This window comes from Bubalus bubalis, chromosome 3 (genome assembly GCF_019923935.1).
Source record: "Bubalus bubalis isolate 160015118507 breed Murrah chromosome 3, NDDB_SH_1, whole genome shotgun sequence".
Classification (NCBI taxonomy): domain Eukaryota; kingdom Metazoa; phylum Chordata; class Mammalia; order Artiodactyla; family Bovidae; genus Bubalus; species Bubalus bubalis.
In genome coordinates, this window is record NC_059159.1 from 150,284,852 (window position 1) to 150,306,211 (window position 21,360).

At 53.5% G+C, this 21,360-nt stretch overlaps 1 protein-coding gene across 7 annotated transcripts in view; it reads left to right on the forward strand.

The window, feature by feature from the left end:
• SEMA4D (semaphorin 4D) overlaps nt 1-21,360 on the forward strand; it is a 143,319-nt gene that overhangs the window by 106,543 nt on the left and 15,416 nt on the right. For 4 of the 7 annotated variants that reach the window (XM_025282110.3, XM_025282112.3, XM_044940326.2 and 1 more), the window contains 3 exons: nt 3,588-3,760; nt 3,846-3,889; nt 4,881-7,202. In XM_025282110.3, coding sequence (XP_025137895.2) covers nt 3,588-3,760; nt 3,846-3,889; nt 4,881-5,809 — 1,146 coding nt within the window. In that variant the 3' untranslated portion in view covers nt 5,810-7,202. Of the gene's footprint in view, nt 1-3,587; nt 3,761-3,845; nt 3,890-4,880; nt 7,203-7,357; nt 7,568-9,764; nt 9,842-14,474; nt 14,685-18,840; nt 18,939-19,311; nt 20,688-21,360 lie in introns of those variants that run through there. The other 3 variants (XM_025282113.3, XM_025282114.3, XR_006550094.2) reach the window with 3 other exon arrangements.

A 21,360-nucleotide genomic window follows, 5' to 3' on the forward strand; every position in this document is an offset into this window, starting at 1 on the left:
CCCCGCTCCCCACCGGCAGGCTCTCCTGGGTCAGTCATGCCTGGTCCTCATTGCAGAAAGCTAATGAGCAGCACACAGTCTTCACTGGAGCGGGCGGGGTGGGGGTGGGGTGGAGTGGTGCGGTTCCTTGTCACTACCTCCTGTCCTCTCGTGACAAGTGCATTGTAGTAAATGCACTTCATAAATTGTACCATTTTAATTATTTTTGCGTGTACACCTTAGAAGCATTACATACATTCACACAGTGAAACCCTCCTCCCCATCCATCCCCAGAACTTCATATCTTACAACACTAAAACTCCATACCCGTTAACCACTAAGTCCCCCTTCCTCCCATTCCCCAGCCCCTAGCACCCAGCCCTCTGCATTCCACCTCTGTGTCTTTGACTACTCTAAGAAGAACCTCGTGTCAGTGGAACCCGACAACATTCGTCCTTTTGAGGTGGGCCTGTTTCCCTGAGCATCCTAAAGGTTCATCCATGTTGTAGCAGCTGACAGGATCGCCTTCCTGTTTGGGGCTGAGTAGCGTTCCATCCTGTGCATACCCATCTGCTTTATTCACCCCCTGGTAGACACTGGGGTTGTCTCTCCCCTGCTGCATGAACAGGCCTGCTCTCGTCTCTGGTGTGTACGTGGCAGGCGTGCCCTGGGTCCAGGGGCCAGGCTAAGTGTGGTTTTTCTGGGAACATTCTGTAATGGTGAGATACCACCTGTGCAGCAAAGGTGGGAGTCCCTCCAGCTCTGGCCACATCCATCCACAACCACCCATGCGTGGACCCAGAGATGAGAGCCCAGTGCTGCAGCTGAGGGCACAGTCCCCCAGAGGGTGGGGGCCTGAGCATGTGCATACTCAGCACATCTCACAGGAGCCAGGTGGCCCCCGGCCGGCTTGTTTTCTCTCACGCAAGAGTTGAGGTGCAGTAGTCCTGCAGCCCTTCCCCAGCGCTCCTCAGAACCTGAGCAGGTCTGCTGGCAGCAGCAGCCTAACTCACCTCCACACTCCCGATCCTCACGTTCCCATGACCTGCTTTCTGACTCTAGGGCCACACGTGGCCTTGGCACCTTTCCTCAGTCCCCCTGGTCTGGATGGCTCCCCATCTGCCCTTGTCTTGGTGACCTTGACACTTTTGGAGAGCACTGGCCAGCATTTTGTGGAATGCCTCTCCGTTTTGGGTATACCTGGTGTTTCTTGTGTTTAGATTGACGTTGAGCATTTTGGGGAGATGACCTTTGTCTCAGGAAGGTGAAGTCAGTGTGACCTCTTGATTTTTGTGTTTTGTTTTTTGGCTGTGTCCAGTTTTACTTTTAGCATGTGGGATCTTCATTGCAGCATGCAGGATATAGTTCCCTGACCAAGGCCCAAACCCAGGAGCATTGGGAGTATGTAGTCTTAGCCACTGGACCACTGTGTTATCCCCACACTCTGTGGTCAGTGGGAGCAGCCCACCCCAGGGGGCCAGGAGCCAAGCCCCAGCTCCTGGAGGGAGGGGTTGAAGAGTTTGGGGGCCACATTCAGCCCCCGCAGTGGCTGATGCTTAGTTGTGGGCAACTGTGGGCTTCCCTGGTGGCTCAGATGGTAAAGAATACGCCCTCAATGCAGGAGGCTTGGGTTTGATCCCTAGGTTGGGAAGATCCCCTGGAGAAGGGAATGGCAGTATCCTTGCCTGGAGGATTCCATGAACAGAGGAGCCTGGTGGGCTACAGTCCATGGGGTCACAAAGAATCAGACATGACTGAGCAAGTAATGCTCTGAGGCTAAATAGACACTCAATTCCCTCTTGTCCACTGACTTTGGTGTCCACCCGTGGGCCTTGCCTGCTGCGGTCACTGCTATGAGGTCTCAGGCCACTTTACTGTTCCACATTCATTGGGATGGGTCAGGTGCAGTCATGGGGGCTCAGCCCTGCCCTGTTGGGGAGCAAGGGCTGGAGGCTGAATGGGCTGTAGGGCGGGGGGATGGAGCCAGCCTGGGACAGGCTGCCCCCTCCCCAACCCAGGCCACCTGCCCCACTTTGCAGGAGTGTCCACACCCTCGCCAGGGCCCTTCTATAGGATCCTGCTGAAGTTGCCCGCTGGGCCAGTCATCCCAGCAAACTTTTCCTCCCCTCTGAGTCACAGATCCCAACTGTGATCTGAGATGTCGTCCTGATTCCTTCTTACGAATACAGGGTGCTCCTGGCCTCAGTGCCCAGGTCTCTGCCTACGTGGACAGGCCAGCACTGGGCCGGCTCTCTGTCACTTGTCTTCACAGTGTGACGCCATCACAGGGGCACTGCCCTCTCTCTTAACTGTGCTCACACATGGTGGGTCTGTGACCCCTGGGCCTTCGAGACATCACAGGCCAGGGGATCTGGGGTCACACAGGGACTTTGCACTCCAGCCAGACAGGTTACTTGAAAACGCGTTTCCGAGGACAGAGGCTGTGTCTCATCTGAGTCTCAAATACGAAGCGTCGTGTAAACTTGGCAGTCTTTTGACATTAAACAAAGGCCTTTCTAGAATTTCAAGGTGAGAGTGACTCACCAGCAAGGAGAGAGAAAACGCTGAGCTTCTGAATCGCCAGCCCTGAGTCTCCTGGTGGGCTTCAGGTGGATGCCGAAGGGCAGCCTTTGTTGTAGTTGAGCTCAATGAGAAAAATCAGCCTGCCCAATGGCACTCAGTTTTCCTTCTGTGTTGTGGGCTCTGGGGCCATCAGCCTGAGAGGGAGATGTCCCGGGCCCAGTGCTGCGGAGCACGGAGGAGCCTGCCCTGCTCTCTGCTCCTCTCCCTGGTAGCTCAGATGGTAAAGAATCTGCCTGCAGTGCAGGACACCCAGGTTCAATCCCTGGGTCGGGAAGACCTCCTGGAGAAGGAAATGGCTACCCACTCCAGTATTCTTGCCTGGAGAATCCCATTGACAGAGGAGCCTGGAGAGCTACAGTTCACGGGTCACAAAAGAGTCAGACACGACAGAGCAACTAACACTCATGGCCACTCTGAGCATGGCTCTCCATTTCCCTAGCTGTGTTCATTTCTCGTAAATGTCGACGCGAGAGCAGTGACTGCCTCCTCACTTGTCTTCCTCTGTTTATTAAAACTCTGTTTGCTCTCCTCTGACGTTCACTGCGGCCTCGCTGGATTCACACACTGACATGTGTCGTCTCTGTGCTGGGGTTCACGTGTTGGGAACATGAGATGAGTTTTGGAGGCTGTGGCCTCTTGCCTAGTGAGGCTGGGAGGGCGGCCGGAAGTGTCAGGCTAGTGCATCTTCCTGCACATGGAGCTGGCAGAGGAGGTGCAGGGAAGCACTGCTGGCAAGTAGGGTGAGGGTGGGTGCTTGGAAGGGGAAGGAGGAGTTTGGACCAAGGCCCAGTGTACTCTGAGTTACTCTGTGGACTCCCCCCAGCCCGCAAAACCACACACTGCCCATGATGTCACAATGCTGCTATGCAGATCTGTCCAGGATCTAACCTGGCCTCATACCACTGCCTCTTCCAGAAGCTCGGGGAGATGCCTTGTCACCATTCCCTGTGAGCTAGAGAAGCACCCAGCCCTTGAACGCTGCCCCCACCCCATGCCCCCCGTGCTTGTCTGCTTCACACCCACAGGGCAGGAAGTTTGTCTATGCCGGTTCCAACTCTGGCGTGGTGCAGGCCCCTGTGGCCTTCTGCGGGAAGCATGGCACCTGCGAGGACTGCGTGCTCGCCCGGGACCCCTACTGCGCCTGGAGCCCAGCCGTGGCCGCCTGTGTCGCCCTGCACCAGACTGATGGCCCCAGCAGGTACCGTGCATGGCAAGCTGGTGCCCAGCCCAGCCCCACAGCCTGACGCGTGTGCACCCTGTAACCGTGCCCCATTGTCTTGCAGGGGACTGATTCAGGAAATGAATGGGGACGCGTCCACTTGCCCTGGTAAGTTGCCGGTCCCCGCCACCTCCCCGTTAGGGGCAGCCGGGTCTCCTAACCATTTCATGATGCTTTGCTGTTGTAGCATTTCGCACGTTTTGTTTTTCTTTCTCTACTCGGAACAGAGGTCGAGTATCTCGTGGCAGACCCCTGTGATGTTTCTTTGTCCCTTGTATTGCAAAACAGGATGCCGAAGCCATGCAGAGTGTGTTTACTGGAAGGCACTCTCATCCCAAACCGTGACTTCCACTCTTGATGTAACTCTCTCTTCCGCTTAGCTTAGGGCCACACCTCTTGTGGGGCTTCCCAGGTGGCTCAGTGGATAAAGAATCCACCTGCAATGCAGGAGATGCAGGAGACATGGGTTTGATCCCTGAGTTGGGAAGATCCCCTGGAGGAGGGCATGGCAACCTACTCCAGTATTCTTGCCTGGGGAATCCCATGGACAGAGGAGCCTGGCAGAGGAGCCTGGGGGTCACAAAGAGTCAGGCGCAACTGAGCAACTGAGCATACATGCCTACACACCTCTTGTGAGACGGAGGGAGGTGCTCAGGAGAGATTAGTTCCCATTCCCCTTAGGTCATCCCACCCCTGCCAGGAGGTCAGGCACGTTCCAGCTGAAGGCAGGTGTGCCCTGGGCTCCCATCCCTAACCTGACAGATGTCATCAGTTAAGACAGGTTTAGGAGGAGGGGGCAAGGCCCACCGAGCTGCTAGCAGAAGTTTGATACCTTTGACTTGGCATCGCCACCAGAAGGCACAGCTGGCTGCTGTGCAGCCTGCCTGGCCTGGGAGTTCTCCCCGTCCCCCGGGGCTGCCACTGGGAGCTCATCTTTGCTTTTTGGTCACGCATGTCTTTATCTCCTTAGCTGTTCTGGAAGATTCCATGTTGCTCCACTGGGTGAAATTCTTGTGTCCTCTTGTACGTGTTGACCTATTTTTGAGAGAAGTATTGAGCAGGGTTGTTGATGCTGTGCACATTTATTTTAATGTTCCAGATAAAATTAAAGAAAGTTACCTGCAGCATTTTTTCAAGCATGGCGGCACAGCAGAACTCAAATGTTCCCAAAAGTCCAACCTGGCCCGGGTGGTATGGAAGTTCCAGAACGGCGTGCTCAAGGCCGAAAGCCCCAAGTACAGCTTGGTAGGCAGAAAGAACCTGCTCATCTTCAATCTGTCTGAAGGAGACAGCGGGGTGTATCAGTGCCTGTCGGAGGAGAGGGTCAAGAACAAGACGATCTTGCAGGTGGTGGCCAAGCATGTTCTGGAGGTCAAGACAGTCCAGCGAACCACAGTGGCCTCTACCTCTCCAGCCACACGGACAGAAGGCAGTCGGATCACCCCCAGAGTGTCAGTGGGGCCCACCCCAGTCTCCTTTCCTCAGACCCCAGCCGTGCAGGTCACCACGCCGGGTGCTGTCCCCCCACCATCCAGCCCTGTGGCACCCACTAGTACGTCCTGCGAACCAAAGATCGTCATCAACACGGTCCCGCAAGTCCACTCGGAGAAGACGTTGTATCTAAAGTCCAGTGACAACCGCCTCCTCATGTTTCTCTTCCTCTTCTTCTTCGCCCTCTTCCTCTGCCTCGTCTCCTACAACTGCTATAAGGGCTACCTGCCCGGACAGTGCTTGAAATTCCGCTCGGCCATGCTCCTCGGGAAGAAGAAGCCCACGTCGGACTTCTCAGACTTTGAGCAGAGTGTGAAGGAGACGCTGGTGGAGCAGGGCAGCTTCTCCCAGCAGAATGGGGGACAGCCCAAGCCAGCCCTGGACACCGGCTACGAGACAGAGCAGGACACGATGGCCAGCCGGCTGCCCACTGACCGGGAGGACTCGCAGAAGATCGACGAGCTCCCGGTCAGGGACCGGCCGTTCGACGTCAAGTGCGAGCTGAAGTTCGCCGACTCGGATGCGGACGGGGACTGAGGCTCCGGCCGCCCGCAGGGTCTCTGTGTTGCCAGTTCAGTGCTCCATCCAGTGCTGCGTAGGTAGCCGTCGTCAGCAAACCTCAGCCTTCTGTGTCTTTTCTCTTGGGTCGCACTTGTGACTTGGTTTCTCTTTGTCCTTGTGGAAAACAGCAAGCATTGAGTCTGGCGTCCCTGGTCGGTGGCGTGTTTGGAGTCGTGCCCGCAGGCTCACCCGCGGCCGCTCTGCGGCAGAAAGATGGCCAGACTGCCACTGGTCTGAGAAGAAGGGCCATGAACGTCCCCTCCTCGTAGCAGCCACTGAAAGATAATTTAATTCCAGATTGGAAATGACATTTTAGTTTATCAGATTGGTAACTTATCACCTGTTGTCCAGGTTGGCACGGACCTTTCCTTCCACGTCGTTACTTTTTAGGATTTTGCTTTAATTATGTTGGCGTGTTGGGTCATTTTATTTTTTTAATTACTAAAGCAGATGTTTTAATATTTGGAAGATGTACATCTTCTGAATTTTGTTGTATATTAGGATAAAGGTATGGCTTACGTTGCTTAAGATTCTCAGGGATAAACTTACTTTTGCTAAATACATTCTTTTCCGCTTTTAGAAACGTAGACAAAAATCATCTCTTGATCACACTTCTTTTTTTAATTATTCTTAAAATTTTGTTCCTTGAGGGAAGCGTCGTTTTCAGAGATTTTTCTTTCTGTACCTTTTTACTCTTGTCTTAACTCTTTCGAGGAGAAGGCTATGAGGGACCATTCCACGACACTGGGCAGAGTTTGGAGGGAGGGACGGGCCCCAGACTGCTATGGATGGAGCTGGGCTAGCCCAGAGCTGAGAGGACAAGCGTGTTACAATCTAATGCCCATGGCCACTGGTGAAAACGTCTTGTTCAGGCAGAATGTTCTCCAGGATGTCTTGGTCATCTGAACATCTCCTTTTCCATTTTGCTTCCATCTCATGCTCTCTGCCTGCCCAAACTCTCTGTTTGGCTTAACTGAGTTGTCCACAACTGGAAAAGAGCTGGGTGGCCAGGGGGCAGCCAGGCCAGTGACCACAGCCCCCCAGCCCCCACATGCTGCTGCCGCAGACCTGCCAAGCCTGGCGCCATCTGTCAAGGTGCAAGTGGGCTACACGGTCCTACCGTCACCGACGTCACACTCCACCTCCTGCTTTCCAGACGCCCACAAGAGGAGGCTTTCTTTCCGTGGCAAAGAGCAATAAACTCTGAGCGTGTGTGCCTGTGTGGCCGATGTCATCTTCCAGCATGATAGGATTTGACCGTTCTGGTGTAAACATTTGTGTTTTATAAGATTTACTTTGTTTTTATTTTTCTACTTTGAATTGTATACATTTGGAAAGTAACCGAATAAACAGAAGCTTATATCCTTGATGCGGGGACGTGGTTCTCTGCGGCTCCTCTGCCGCCTCCCCGCGTGGCCTGGGCCCCTTTTCTCTCCTGTGCTTCATTCTCCTTCCCTGGCATGCGGTGCACTCCTGATGACTTCTCCTCAGAGCCCTCTCTCTTTTCTGTCCTCTGTCTCGCAGCCTCATCTCCTCTGCCCTTCCCTCCTCCGGGGTCCTCTTCCCTGTCCTGTATGGGCCCCGACTCATCTTCCTCTCCCCGAAGCCCCTGGCCCGCCTCGGGCCCAGGGCCTGACAGCCGCCTGCAGGTCACCTTGCTGCCGCCCTTCCTCAGCGACCAAGCCCAGCACGTGCATGCCCTGGGGACCTTCCATCTCTTCTGCCAGGCCACAGGTGAGCAGGGCACCTGTCCAGGTGGGGGTGGAGGGGACTTCCTCCAGGAGCACTGCCTTCCTTACTGCACCCCTCCGGTAATCTCCAGCGACACTTAACCGTGACCCTGGAGCTGTTCCTATGGACCGTAGGGTTCAACCAGTGTTTTCCATGAAGGGCCAAACTCTAGGGCTTCACAAGCCATGGTTTCTGTCACAACTACTCAGCTCTTCTTTTGTAACCTGAAAGCTGCCGATGGGTGGGCATGGCCACACGCCCAAATTTATTTACAAACTCGAGCTGAAGCTTGCCAGTTACTGGTATATAAGGTTACTTCTGTGTTGGCTAACAATTTGGGTTTCATAGACGTGGCATCTGGAAATTTAAAAACTGAACTTTAGAGCCTCCAGATTGGGAACTGTTTTAACAATTTGCTTCGAGATGTTTAAACGCAGAACAGGTGTCAAGTCTAGTGTGCCCTGAGCTATAGGCGGTGTTGGCTCAGTGCTGGACAACACCGAGATGGGGTGTCAGCCACGCCTCTGGGCCGAGTGTGTCCCCTGGGGGCTCTGGGCAGTGCTTGGTGGCCAGGTCTCCCCGCTGCCATCTTCTGACTCATTAGTAGCTACAGAGAAAACACACAGCATACTCCAGGCCTGCTCAAGAATAAACTCAGGAGGAAAAGCAAATCTCATTTTTTTTTTTTTCACTGTTTGGAGAATTTAAGCAAGCGGTGGGAAGTGTTAAGCTGCTGCCCACTTCCCTGTGGGTTGGCTCACGAGCCTTCAAGTGGCTGTGTCCACTGTGACCCTGCACTTGTAGCCGCTGGGGGCTCCGCGTGCGCCCTAGGCAGTGGACAGGGAAGCTGTCCATGAAGGAGATGCTTGCAAACAGACCTGCGAGGGATGGGTCTGTGTGGCCCCAGGTCACCTGAGTGCTGCTCTCAGCCCTGACTCCTCAGGTAGGCGCTGGGGAACTGCTTCAGCCCTCCCTGGCCCGGGCCGCAGTGGCAGCATCCTCCACAGCCACGCTGGGGAACCTCCTTGGCAGTGGGTGCTGGTTGTCTCCAGGCTCCGTGCTGACAGACGCAGGCCTCAGGATCCCCACAGATAGTCTGTGAGGGCCCACCCCTCAATGGAGCAGTTACGCTCGGTCTCCACTCAGGGACCTCCCCTTCCCGAGGGCGACCTGCTGGTGAGGGGCGGAGTGGACGAGAGCGCCTCTCCTCTGTCTGAGGCCGTGCTTGGGCCCTGTCCCCAGGCTTTTCCTGCTGCAGGTGGCTGGGTTGGGTACCCCCCATGATACATCCAGATCTAGGCGGGTGTTGCCCTTTTCTCCTAAATCTAGCCCACAAGCCCACGCTGGTTCCTGGTACAGTGCGGGTGTTCAAGTGCACGGTGTTTAAAAAGGCAGCAGCCCTGGATAGCTCCTGCCGCAAGTGGTGGCAGGCACCGGAGCTCAAGCAGCCAGTGCAGACTTTGGCTCTGCACAGGTGTCAGCTCCTGCCTCCACCTGCGGGCACCTCCCTGTCCAGGCTGCTCCCACCTGGCCTTGGCCTGGGTGTCACTGCGGAGCTGGGCTTATCAAACCGTGCCACGGTGGCTGGAGCACTGGCCCAGCTAAGGCCAGGTCAGCTTCTCACAGTGAGCACAGCCTTACAACTGAGTGACTGTGAGGGGCTTCTCTGCTCACTGTCTTCTCTGCATCTCCAGATTATGCTGGTGGAATGTGTGTGTGCTTGGGCGTCTGTATGTTGATATGTGTATGTGTACATAGGTCCATGTGTGTGCTTTCTGTACTGACATATCTCTGTGTGCACACGTGTGCCTGTATGTCTGTGTGTTCTTGCATGAACATGTATGCAGACACCCGTGTATGCATGTGTTTCTGTTTGGTGCAGAGCACTCTGCACAACTGTGCCTTGTGGCCGTGCTTCTATTCAAAGGCCTTGAGGCTTGAGTGTGGGGAAGATGAATTCTGGGTTTGGGGGTGGTTCTCCTACCTGCTGGCTGTCTTCTGTTTGAAAGTTAGGAGTTAGGAAAATACCGATAAATGGAGAAAAGGGGTTCTGAGCTGGAGAAATCCCGAAGGCATGTAGTCGTGTTCTGCTTATCTGAAAAAATCCATGCTCTTGTGGCAAAATTAGAACAGATAAGCAAAGAGATCTTCCACTGTGTGCATGTGAGCACATTTCATTTCATTTTGCCTGTAAATACAGATTAAGATGCGGGACATCTCGGAGGTGTGGCAAGTTCAGATTCAGACCCATCGCAATACAGCAACTATTGTAATAAAGTGAGTTGCATGAATTTTTTCCTTTTCCAGTACATTTAAAAGTTACATTTACACTATACTATAGTCTATTAAGAATGGAGTAAGCACTATGTACCTTAATTTAAAAATGCTAATGGTCATCTGAGCCTTCAGCAAGCTGAGGCACTTACATCAAAGATCACCAGTCGTAGTCACCATACAATTATTATATTAATGATAATGAAAAAGTTTATAAAGTGAAGTGAGAATTACCAAAGTGTGATACACAGACAGGAAGTGAGCAAATGCTGTTGGAAAAAATGGCACCAATCAACTTGCTCAATGCAGGGTTGCCACACACCTTTGATTTGTAAAAAACATAATCTCTGCAAAGTGTGATACAGCAAAGCACAGTCAAACGAGGCAAGCTTGTGCAGATCACAGCGATTGGTGATGTGTCCGTATGCATGTCGGTGCAAATCATGTGCTTGCACATGCATGTATATACACACAGAAAGTTTTGCTGTCGTTTAGTCACTCAGTTGTGTCCGACTCTTTGCCTCCCCGTGGACTGTAGCCCGTCAGGCTTATCTGTCCATGGGATTCTCGTGGACTCTGGAGAGCTTCCCAGGTGACTCAGTGGTAAAGAATCCGCCTGCCAATGCAGGAGACAATGGGTTTGATCCCTGGGTCAGGAAGATCCTCTGAGGAGGGCATGACAACCCACTCCAGTATTCTTGCCTGGAGAATCCCCATAGACAGAGGAGACTGGCGGGTTACAGCCCATAGGGTCCCAAAGAGTCCCAAAGACATGACTGAGTGACTGAGCACACACCCACATGCGGACTCTGAGCCACGCAGGGGAATCCGGAGTGAGCGTCCTTGGTGCGTACTCAGAGCCTCTGGGTGCTCAGAGACCAGAACAGCACCCCTATGGGGGCACCTGGCCGTCCAGTAGCTTGCAGGACTTGGCGTGAGTATGGGAGGTGAGCTGGCCCCAGAGTCAGAGTTGAGCACAGGGAGGGGCATGCCTGGAGCTGCACAGGATATGGCCTGGTGACTTGGGGTGATCTTACACCCCTCTCCAGCTGGGGGCTCTCAGGCCCTTCACCTCTAGAAGGTGAAGGGTGAAGGTAAAGGTCGGCTTCGCTCAAGAAGGGGCCATTGCTCAGAGGAGCTCTGGTTTTGTCACACAGTGGTGTATACTGGAGAACAAATGGCAACCCACTCCAGTATTCTTGCTGGGAAAACCCCATGGACAGAGGAGCCTGGCAGGTTACAGTCCATGGGGTCGCAAAGAGTTGGACACGACTGAGCAACTAAAACATACCCACAGTTAACTGTGCCTAGCGGTTTCCTTGGACAGGGTGGGGTCAGGGGGGAGCCAACAGTCCCACAAACCTGAAGTGGGGGCTGGGACCCGAGACTGCCGGTGGCCCCAACCCACGGTGGCTATGAGGGATGGGCCCAGCACCCCAAATTTCCGGGTAGCAGGCCCTTGGGAGACAGGGCAGGTGAGTTTGGCTTGCTGCCCCAGGTCCCCACTGACATCATGTGTTGGCCCTGCTGACCGGTTTTAACTGTTGCTTTCCCTCTCTCTTTAATCTCGTCTGCATTCAGAATGTGTTGGATAGTTTTTTTAAAAAAGAATAAATGGAATGTAAGTATTTTAACATTTTTAATACTTGACACGGTTAAATCCCCATTTAGAGAACATTTAATGGTTCTTCCTGGTATACTCACTGTAAAGGTGCATGTGGGAGTGATTTTCATGTTGTTTGTGCCCCAACGACTGTGGGTCTAAGGAGAATTTGGCTCCTGAGAGGTCCTGGCCTGTATGGTTCAGGGGGATGAATTGTCCCCAGCTCAGGCCACCTGGGGTCTTTGTCTCAGCATCGGTCAGGAGGACCTATCCGAGGTTCCTGTGACCCACGTTTGGGGCCCCCGTCCTGGGGACTCAGTGCGTGTCACCACTGGGCAGGGCGAGGAGATGACAACCGACCTCACTGTCTGTTCTGAGAAGTCTTTGCATTTTTGATCAGTCATGGCTCATGAGTATCAGCTTTTAGAGTTAGACCACACAAAGTTGCCCACCAGCAGGGGAATGACTAAATGAAGCATGGTGTCACCAAGTGCCTTCAGTTAAAGGGAGGCAGGCACCCAGCAGATGTCGCAGACACAGGTGTGTGTACCTGTACGTGTGATCTGCATATATGTGTAAGTATGCATATCTGAAAATAAGAGTATAGAGTTATCTGTGGGTAGGGTACAAAATGTTCTGCATACAAAAATGTATATTGTACCAAATTATGGTTTCCCGGTTGGCTCAGTGGTTAAGAAGCCGCCTGCCAATGCAGGAGATACAAGAGACGCAGGCTTGATCCCTGGGTCAGGAAGATCTCCTGGAGAAGGACATGGCAATCCGCTCCAGTATTCTTGGCCTGGAGAATCCCATGGACAGAGTAGCCTGGCGGGCTACAGTCCATGGGGTCGCAAAGTGTCAGACACGACTGAGCACACATACAATGGTGACAGAACAAAACACCAACAATTCCACACAGAAAACAAGTGAACAGACCCACGGTCCCCATGGGACCAGTACGGCAGGGAGCTGCCGTGTGAATCGCTGCTGAACACCTTTCAGAACTCCCTCCAGAGCCTGTGGCTCGTGTCTTTCTTCCACATAGCATTCTGTTTTATTCTAGAAGGAATATTAGCTTGTTGTAGTGGATTTGAAACTTCAGGGAAGTATAAAGAGCAGAATCAAATCACATCTTTGAGGATCCTGAATGTGGCGGGTCAAAGGTGAATAGGCCCCGGGAGGGTCACACGGGGACCTGACTCACTAGGAGTCCATCAAAGGTCTCATTTTCTCTCTCCCCTTGTTAAAAGCCCAGCATGTGACAGAGAAATGTCTCAGCCAGCCGTCTGCACCAGCCGCCAGCGTGCACACACGCCCCCACTCACACACACACCCAGATGCCTGTTGTCTTCGTGCAGGTTTTTTAATCCTTCGGCTCTGTCGTTGGATTTTCCTGCTCGGTGAACTCCAGCCACAGATAGATGTAGTCCTGGTACTCCTGACCATCCTGTGTGAAATGTTTTATTATGTCCTTCCCAGGTTGGTGGGCACCTCAGATGGAGTTGAGCTCTTGAAAGCTGATTCTCAGGCAGGACTGTGATCAGGCAGGGCTGCTCTGGTCTAGGTCAGACTCTGACCTGCCCACCTGCCTGCCCAGGGTGGTACAATCGACATGGAATAGCAGGCATTTGTCAGGGAGCTAGGTCCCTGGGCAAGGAGGCCAGAAGGGCCCCCGGTCCACATGGTTGGGGTGCTCATCTGGCACAGGCAGTGGGGGGAATGTCCTCAGCACGGCCCCCTGCTCCGTTACTGGGAGCAGCAGGAACAGAGGCCATGGGTTTCCCCCAGAGCCCTCAGGGAGCAGGGCCTGCCTCCCTCTCCTACCCGGCTCTGAGCCCCTCAGGTGCCTGGGGTAGGCAGCAGCTGCTGCTGTCTAACACCTGGCCTGTCCTGTGCTCTGTTGCAGCTCAGCTTAGCCACAGGGTCTGCACACACCCCAGGAAGGAGCCTGGGTGCTGACTGGGTGTTTCAGTCGGAACTTGTCCTGCCTTTGGCCTACATTAGAGTGGAAGCCGGTGTCTTAGATGCTGGGGAGATGCCCTGGCTTGTTCTTGAGTAGGGATGGGAGGTGGGCCTGACTCAGCACAGCCGTTGGGGCCCAGGGTGAAGCCTGAAACCCTGGGCTCACCCAGCCGCACGTTATACAGGGGAACGGGGGGCCCCATCCAGGAGGTGCTGTGCTGAGTGAGGCTGATTCCAGCCTTGGGGCCAGAGCCCAGTTTTGCCCCAGGCTCTCCACACATTGGTCTCCAAGGCCCACACCCATCAGCCTCTCTGTAATGAGCATGGGATCTGGGGGTGATGGTGCACGGAACCCTGGCTTGCTTCAGGAAGGGGGCTTCGGCCTGGGCCCTTCTCCACCTCCAGTCCGTTTTCCTCCAAGTCCTTATTCTGTAAGACAAGCCTGTCTTACAGACAGGGCTGTCAGCCCTTCTCAGCACCCTGGTGCTCCTAGGAGCTCCTGGTGGCAGTCCCACCCCTGGTCGTGGAGGCCCAGCCAGGCCCCAAGGGGCAGGCAGCTCTGACCTCCCGATGCCCCAGAGAGAGGGAGCAGGCTTGCAGGGGCAGAGCTTTAGGCCAAAGGTGGGGGCAGCAGGGCCAGGTGGGCGCATGAGTTTCCCAGGCCCAGACCCCCTGTGTGGAATAGACACCCTCTCCAGAGCACAGCCGCCAGGCATGTCACGGGGGTGCACAGCCCAGCAAGAAAGGAAAAGGAGGTTCACTCCGATGGCCCTGTGTGTGTGTCCCGGGGGACACGGCCATGCAAGGGTGCCCGAGCAAGGTCAAGGAGCAGGGAGCTACAGGGCACGAGGTGGTGAAGTGTTTGTACCCCTTTGCTCCCTGGGGACCACAGTGGGGAACCACCTCCAGGGAAAGGACAGAGACTTAGGAGAAAGCTGTCCTGTCACTTTGGGACCAGCTGGGACGAGGCCCCTAATCTGGGAAGCCCCCACCCCCTGCCTCCCATATCAGAGTAGTTCCCCTGACCCCTAGTGCGGGTCCCAGGGGTGAAGATGGTCTGTGTATCCCCAGGTCCTGCAGATGTTCACTTCCTCTGGGAGAAGAACGGGCGCGAGCTGGAGGTGTGTGTGCCCACGCAGACCCATGCACTGCCCGATGGCAGGGCCCTCGTGCTCAGCTGGCTGCGAGACGCCCTCCGGGACAGCGCTGAGTACCGCTGCTCTGCGCTCTCCTGGGCCGGGAACAAGACCTCCAGGGTGCGCGTCACCGTGACCAGGCTCGGTGAGTGAGCTTCAGTTTGCCCTTGTCCCTTGAGCAGCAAGCAGGCTTGCATGGGGACATTTCAGTCTGGGGATTACCTATCGGCTTTCATGAAGAGAGAAAGTTACTTTTTCACTGTCTTATCTCCCAACGGCATGCCTGTGTGTACCTACCTGCACGCAATCACACCTGTGCCCATGAGCACACACGCACGCATGCAGGCTGCCAATCCCGTCCTCCCAATATTAGACTCTGTTACATTATAAGGATGGCCAACTCTGTATGGCCAGATAACAACTCTGTTACGACTTCCCCTTCTGTACTTCTGTTTCCCACATAACCAACCACTGTGCTGATCCTTGTTTGCTTGGTTTATTGTTGTTTTTCTTGTTCAGTTGCTAAGTCAGATCTGACTCTTTATGACCCCATGGACTGCAGCATGCTAGGCTCCCTGCTCCTTCAGTATTTCTGAAGTTTGCTCAGATTCATGTCCAGTGAGTCAGTGATCTAAAACATCTCACCCTCTGCTGCACCTTTCTCCTTTTGCCTTCAATCTTTTCCAGCATCAGGGTCTTTTCCAATGATTCAGCTCCTCTCATCAGGTGGCCAAAGTATTGGAGTTTTAACCTCAGCATCAGTCCTTCCAATGAGTATTGAGGACTGATTTCCTTTAGGATTGACTGGTTTAATCTCCTTGCTGTCCAAAGACTCTCATGAGTCTTCTCCAGCACCACAGTTCAAAAGCGTCAATTCTTTGCTCAGTTTTATGGTCCAACTCTCACATCCATATATGACTACTGGAAAAACCATAGCTTTAACTATACAGACCTTTGTCAGCAAGGGATGGTTCTGCGTTATAATATGCGATCTAGATTTGTCATAGCTTTTCTTCCAAGGAGCGTCTTTTGATTTCATGGCTGCAGTCATCATCCATTGGTTTTGGAGCCCCAAGAAAATAAAACCTGTCACTGCTTCTGCTTTTTCCCCATCTGTTTGCCAGAAATGATGGGACCAGATGCCATGATCTTAAGTTTTTTAAATATTGAATTTTAAGCCAGCTTTTTCACTCTCCTCTTTCATCTTCAAGAAGCTCTTTAGTTCCTCTTCTTTCTGCCCTTAGGATGGTATCATCTGCATATCTGAGGTAATTGATATTTCTCCTGGCAATCTTGATTCCAGCTTGTGATTCATGCAGCCCAGCATTTCGTGTGATGAACTCTGCAAAGTGAAGTTGCTCAGTTGTGCCCGACTCTTTGTGACCCTATGGACTGTAGGCCCCCAGGCTCCTCTGTTCATGGGATTTTCCAGGCAAGAATACTGAAGTGGGATGCCACTTCCTTCTTCAGGGGATCTTCCTGACCCAGGGATCAAACTCGGGTCTCCTGCATTGCAGGCAGACTCTTTTACTGTCTGAGCCACCAGGGAATCCCAAATGAAAGTGAAAGTCACTCAATCCTGTCCAACTCTGTGACGCCATGGACTGTAGTCCATGGAGTTCTTCAGGCCAGAATAGGGGAATGGGTAGCTTTTTCCCTTCTCCAGCAGATCTTCCCAACTTAGGAATCAAACCGGGGTCTCCTGCATTGCAGGCAGATTCTTTACCAACTGAGCTATCAGGGTATTCTGCAAAGAAGTTAAATAAGCAAGGTGACAATACAGCCTTGACATACTCCTTTCCTGGTTTTGAACCAGTCCATTTTTCTCGGTTGCTGTTTTGCTTGGTTCGTACTTGTCATTACTGCCACCCAGACTCTGCAGTGAAATCCCTGATTAGCACAGACACACTGGGTCCCCCCTGCTGTCAGCTCCCCAGACCCTCTGCACCAGGAGCCCTGTGCCTCTAGCCCTTCCTGCTGAGGCTGGAGAGTCCCTTCCCCTGGTATTGGGTCTCATGACCTGTTTCTGGTGTTCCTTTGACTTTCTCCGTTTTTCTCTAAAGTGTTTCTTCTGGCACACCCAGAGTGTCTGGGGGAAGACAGCATTTTGAGAGCCTATGTCTTTTCTCCATCTTCACACTTGAGTCCAGCGGGATGGACAATTCTGATGTGAAAATCATTCCCCAGTGTGTGATGCTGGCTCTGTCTTCTGCTCCTGAGGGCCTCCCTGTGACCCCATGTGACCATCGTCTTGCTGAGCACTGTGTCAATCAGTGCCTGGCTAGACCCCTTACACATGGTAGCCTCTGCCCTTCAACTGTCAGAAGTATTCAGCACTTACCTTTCTCATTTCCTGTCTCCATGAAACTGCTCTCCTACATCCTGGGCTACTTGGCCTGGCCTCTGTCCATCTTCTCTATCCTGTCACCTCTACTTGTTAGCTTTCCTCAACTTTCTCTTTCTCACCTGCTGAATTTTTGTCCCACTGTCACACTTACACCACTCAGAGGTTTTCATTCTGTTGTCATGACTGCATTCTCGTCTCATCTCGTCTCATGGATGTAGTATCGTCTCCCCTTTCTAAGGTTATTGAGAGGATTTTCCAGTTCTTTTCCCTCTCAGCTGTCCCTTTTTTGATGGTTCTGTTTCCCTCCAAAGTCTTGGGACCCTTGATAATCATCTACCCAAGGTGTGGCCTTTGGATGGGCAGCATCTGTCTACCTGGGAGCTCCTTAGAAATGCAGAGCCCCTCCCAAGTCCCAGGGGCATCTCAAGTTCTCCAGGCAGTTCCTACGTGCACTAGGGAGTCGGTCTGCCCTGCACCCTGCCACTGTCACATGGAGGGGCTCCAGCTAAGCCCACATGGCTCAGGTTGGGTTACCAGTGAGGACACCGGTTGGCAAGAGGCTGGGGCCTCATCATTTAGTCCGTAAGCCCAGCATCTGGTTTGCCTTCAGTGCAGGTACTGCCCAGGCCCCCAGGCCCGAGTTCTCCAAGACCACCAGTCTTCAGGAGCAGACGGAGGGCAGCATCCCGGCTGTGCAAAGTGGTTAGGGCCTGGGGGCTGTGCAGGAGTGCACAGCCTGTAAGCAGCCTGCAAGCCTGCCCTGTCTCAGCCCCCAAGGTCCCGACCGCCTCCCCACTGCCACCAGCCTTGGACCCTGCATGCTTGCCTCAGCGTTCTACCGAGGCTGTTTCCACTGGTCCCTCTGTTTCTCAACTCCCAGCTTTTCAGCTTCCTCTCCTGTTCTTCATCCATTTTCAAGATGGAGTTTATATGTAAATGTGCATATTTTAAAAGGTCTTGTCTTTTGAGTGGGAATTACCAGGGAAAAGGAAATGACCGATATTCTCTCCCACCTAGAACTTCCATTCCTTTCATTTCTGTAAAATGCCCTTGGCTGTTGCTGTCAAGATAAAATGAATAATCTTGTGAAAGGTTGAGATGGTTACACAGCATCACTGGCTCAATGGACATGAATCTGAGAAAACTATGGGAGACAGTGGAGGACCAAGAAGCCTGGCGTGAAAGTCATGGGGTTGTGAAGTCGGCCATGACTTAGCAACTGAAAACAAGTGCCTTACAAATTGTGACCTTGTATCCGTAAGTCAAGTAATCACACACACGCCAAGGAGGTGTGGAGTGAGTGCCAGGTGATGTAACAGGATGCCAGCCCTAGTGACCAAGCTGGTTTCCGAATGTTGGCAACCAATCTCCCTCGAGGGAGGGGGCAGCAGCCCCAGCCTGCCAGGATGAGTTGCAGTGCCCTATGAAGTGTGGGGAGTTAGCCCCTCTCCTGGCGGCACCAAAGGTGCCAGTGAGATGTGGGGGACAGGGGCAGTGTGGCCTTGGGGAGCAGCTGCCATGGGAGCTGGTGGGCCTGGAACAGCAGGCAGGGGACATGACTGGGGAAGCCCCCACAGCCAGGAAGTGAAGGAAGGCCCGAGGAGTAAACAAGACTTCCCTGGTAGCTTAGACAGTAAAGCATCTGCCTACAATGCGGGAGACCCGGGTTCAATCCCTGGGTCAGGAAGATCTCCTGGAGAAGGAAATGGCAACCCACTCCAGTGTTCTTGCCTGGAAAATCCCATAGACGGTGGAACCTGGTAGGCTACAGTCCATGGGGTCGCAGAGTCGGACATGACTGAGCAACTTCACTTTCACAAGCCCACTCGGCTCAGCCCAGCAGAGAGGTGTCACTCAGCTCACAGCACGGCCTCTGTGGCTAGAGGGGGGCCCCCACCCCGGGGGCCATGAAGGTCTGGAAGCTGAGATCTGGAGCACCCCCTCTATCTTGCAGAGGCGACCCAGCAGGAGAGGTGGACCAGAGAGCTCGCCAGCTGGAGGGCCGTGGTTGGGGAGCATGACCGCATGATGCAGAGCTGGAGGAAGGCGTGGGTACGTGGCCAGGCATGAGGGAGGGCAGGGGTCTGGGATGACAGCTGTCCCTCTTGGGGGCCTATCCTGCTAGAGGGCCCATGTGCTTCCTGCTGGCCCACCAAGCAGTTGTGGTTTCTGAAACCCACACCCCTTCTACCTGTCGCCCTCCAGCCTGGGGGGAGGGAAAGGGGGCTCTTACAAGAAACCACAGTTAGGTGGGGCCAGCTGCTTCCAGCAAGAAGCCTCCCACGGTCACCCTGACCCCTAGCCCAGAGCTTAGTAGGCCCAGGCTTCCCTCCTGCAGGACCCTGGACCCCCCAGGGAGCACATGGGAAGCAGGTTCCAGGCTTTTCTGTTATACCAAGAACTGAAGTCCATGGTGTTCTTTCAGGAAAGCTGTAACCAGGACGCATTCTAGCCACAGGAAGCCGGGCTGACCATGCTGCCACCCGACACGCAGCCCCGGAGGCCTCAGGGCAGTGAGCTCCCTGTCCACTGTACACAGCTCTTCGGGTTGCACAGCAGAGAACACGGAGCCCTGAGGGGGCCTGCGGCAGTAGCCAGAACGTCTGTTTTAATTAGGTACTTAGATGGGACAGAATGGCCTGTCTGGCAGGAGCAGGAAACCAAGGTTAACAGGCTATAGACAGGAACTCTGGTTAAGACAGCAGTGTGCGTGACGGGTCCTTTTCCAGAAGCACTGTTATTACACTCCACAGGTCTGAGTTACTTTCATGTCATGCAATGGGTCGTCCTTCACACAGCCCAGTGTTAGCTCAGCTCTTGTGACTGCTGGTTTTACTGCTCTGGAGCCCCCTTCACACTCAGCTGCTCATCTCTAGGAGACAAGGCAGGAAGGACAAGGCTCCAGATGACCAGAATTTGCCTTAAACCTTGAGTGCTGAGGTCCAAACTCAGGCGCTAACTTGGATGGGAGACTTTGTGTTATTACTCACTAATGTCAGAGCCTGCTTCCTAAAGCTCCAAGTGTGCACCTGTCCACTCGCAGCCATGGCCCAGGTGTTGAGCCTGTCTGATGGAAAAGCCAGCAGGTCTGCGTCTCCTGGGTCCCGGTCACCCTGCTCACAGCAGTACGGGTCTAATAAGGCTACTCTGTCCACGTGCTATGGGGTCCCCAAGTTACTCACACTGCACCTGGAGACTGCTGTGTGTAAATGTGGCAGCCGAGGCTGCTCAGCCTGGAACCTTATAGGCACTGTTTGCAGAATGACTGCTTTTAGTGGAATGCTCACCTATCACAAAACTAAAATCTGTTAAATTAAGTGGTACTTCTCATGACCCTAGCAAATGGACATCTCCTCAGCCTTATGACCACAGCCTGTTTCCAGACCCCTTGTTCTGAAGCTGGGTGCCTTTGTTCAAGAGCAGCACACGTTTCCAGCCAGTCACCTCCAGGACCCATTGTGAACAAGGCTTCTGAGGATGGCTGGTTTGGGGGTCAGAGTCATCCTAGTTGCCACCGAGCTGTCAGTCCACCTTGTTAGCAGAGGCCGAGCTGGATCACAGATCACCCACGATGCACTGTGACAAGACTTTTGGTACAACATCCATCCGCTCTTGCTGTGGGTCTCATGTGCGGTGGTTCCTCTGCTCTATGGGCAGGGCCTTCTCCTTGGTGCTAGGATCGGAACAGACGCTTGCAGTTATTGTAATATCAGCATGCAGGGTTCTGGTGGGAAAGGTAGTTATGAGGATGAGTTCTGATTCTCTGAACTATGGGAAAAAAATAAAAGAGTTCCACTGAAACGTTTGCTCCATGAGAGTGTCTGTACTCGGAAGCCTGCCTGCTTCCCGCGGTGCCATCAGCAGAGAGAGGTCACTGTGTCACCTGCGGCAGTGGCCTCTGCCAAGAAAGTGACACCATGCCCTGGCCGCCAGGGGAGCCCAGCGGTAAGTCACACGAGAAGCAAACCCTCTCAGCAGCTTAATGTGATGTTAAAACCCACCTACTTTGTTCAGCTAATCTGACCACCACAGACCCAGAGGCCTCGGGGATCTAGACAGACAACCTGCATCTCTAGCAGAGACTTTTTAATGTGGGTCTGTTTTTTTTTTTTAATGTATCAGTTTTATAGTTCTAGACTGCTGAATACAGCTGAAAAGTTAACTTTCTGCCTGTAAGTTCATTATGGAACCTTTAGTCTCAAATAATCTATTTTCAAACCTACCACAGTTGATGGGGACAGTGGGGCGGGGACCCTCCCTGCTGCTGTTCCTTCTGGTGGCCCTGAGGGAGAAACCTGTGCCCGGATGGAGGGCTTGCTGGACCAGATCGCATGTTCCTCATTGAAACAGCTCAGAAAGTGTATGGGAGCCGGGTACTCACTGGGAACGACAGATGAAAAGACAGACTGGTACTTTACACAGACAACCTCTACCTCGCCGCCAGCCCTGGCCACAGCAGGCTCTTTCCAACTCA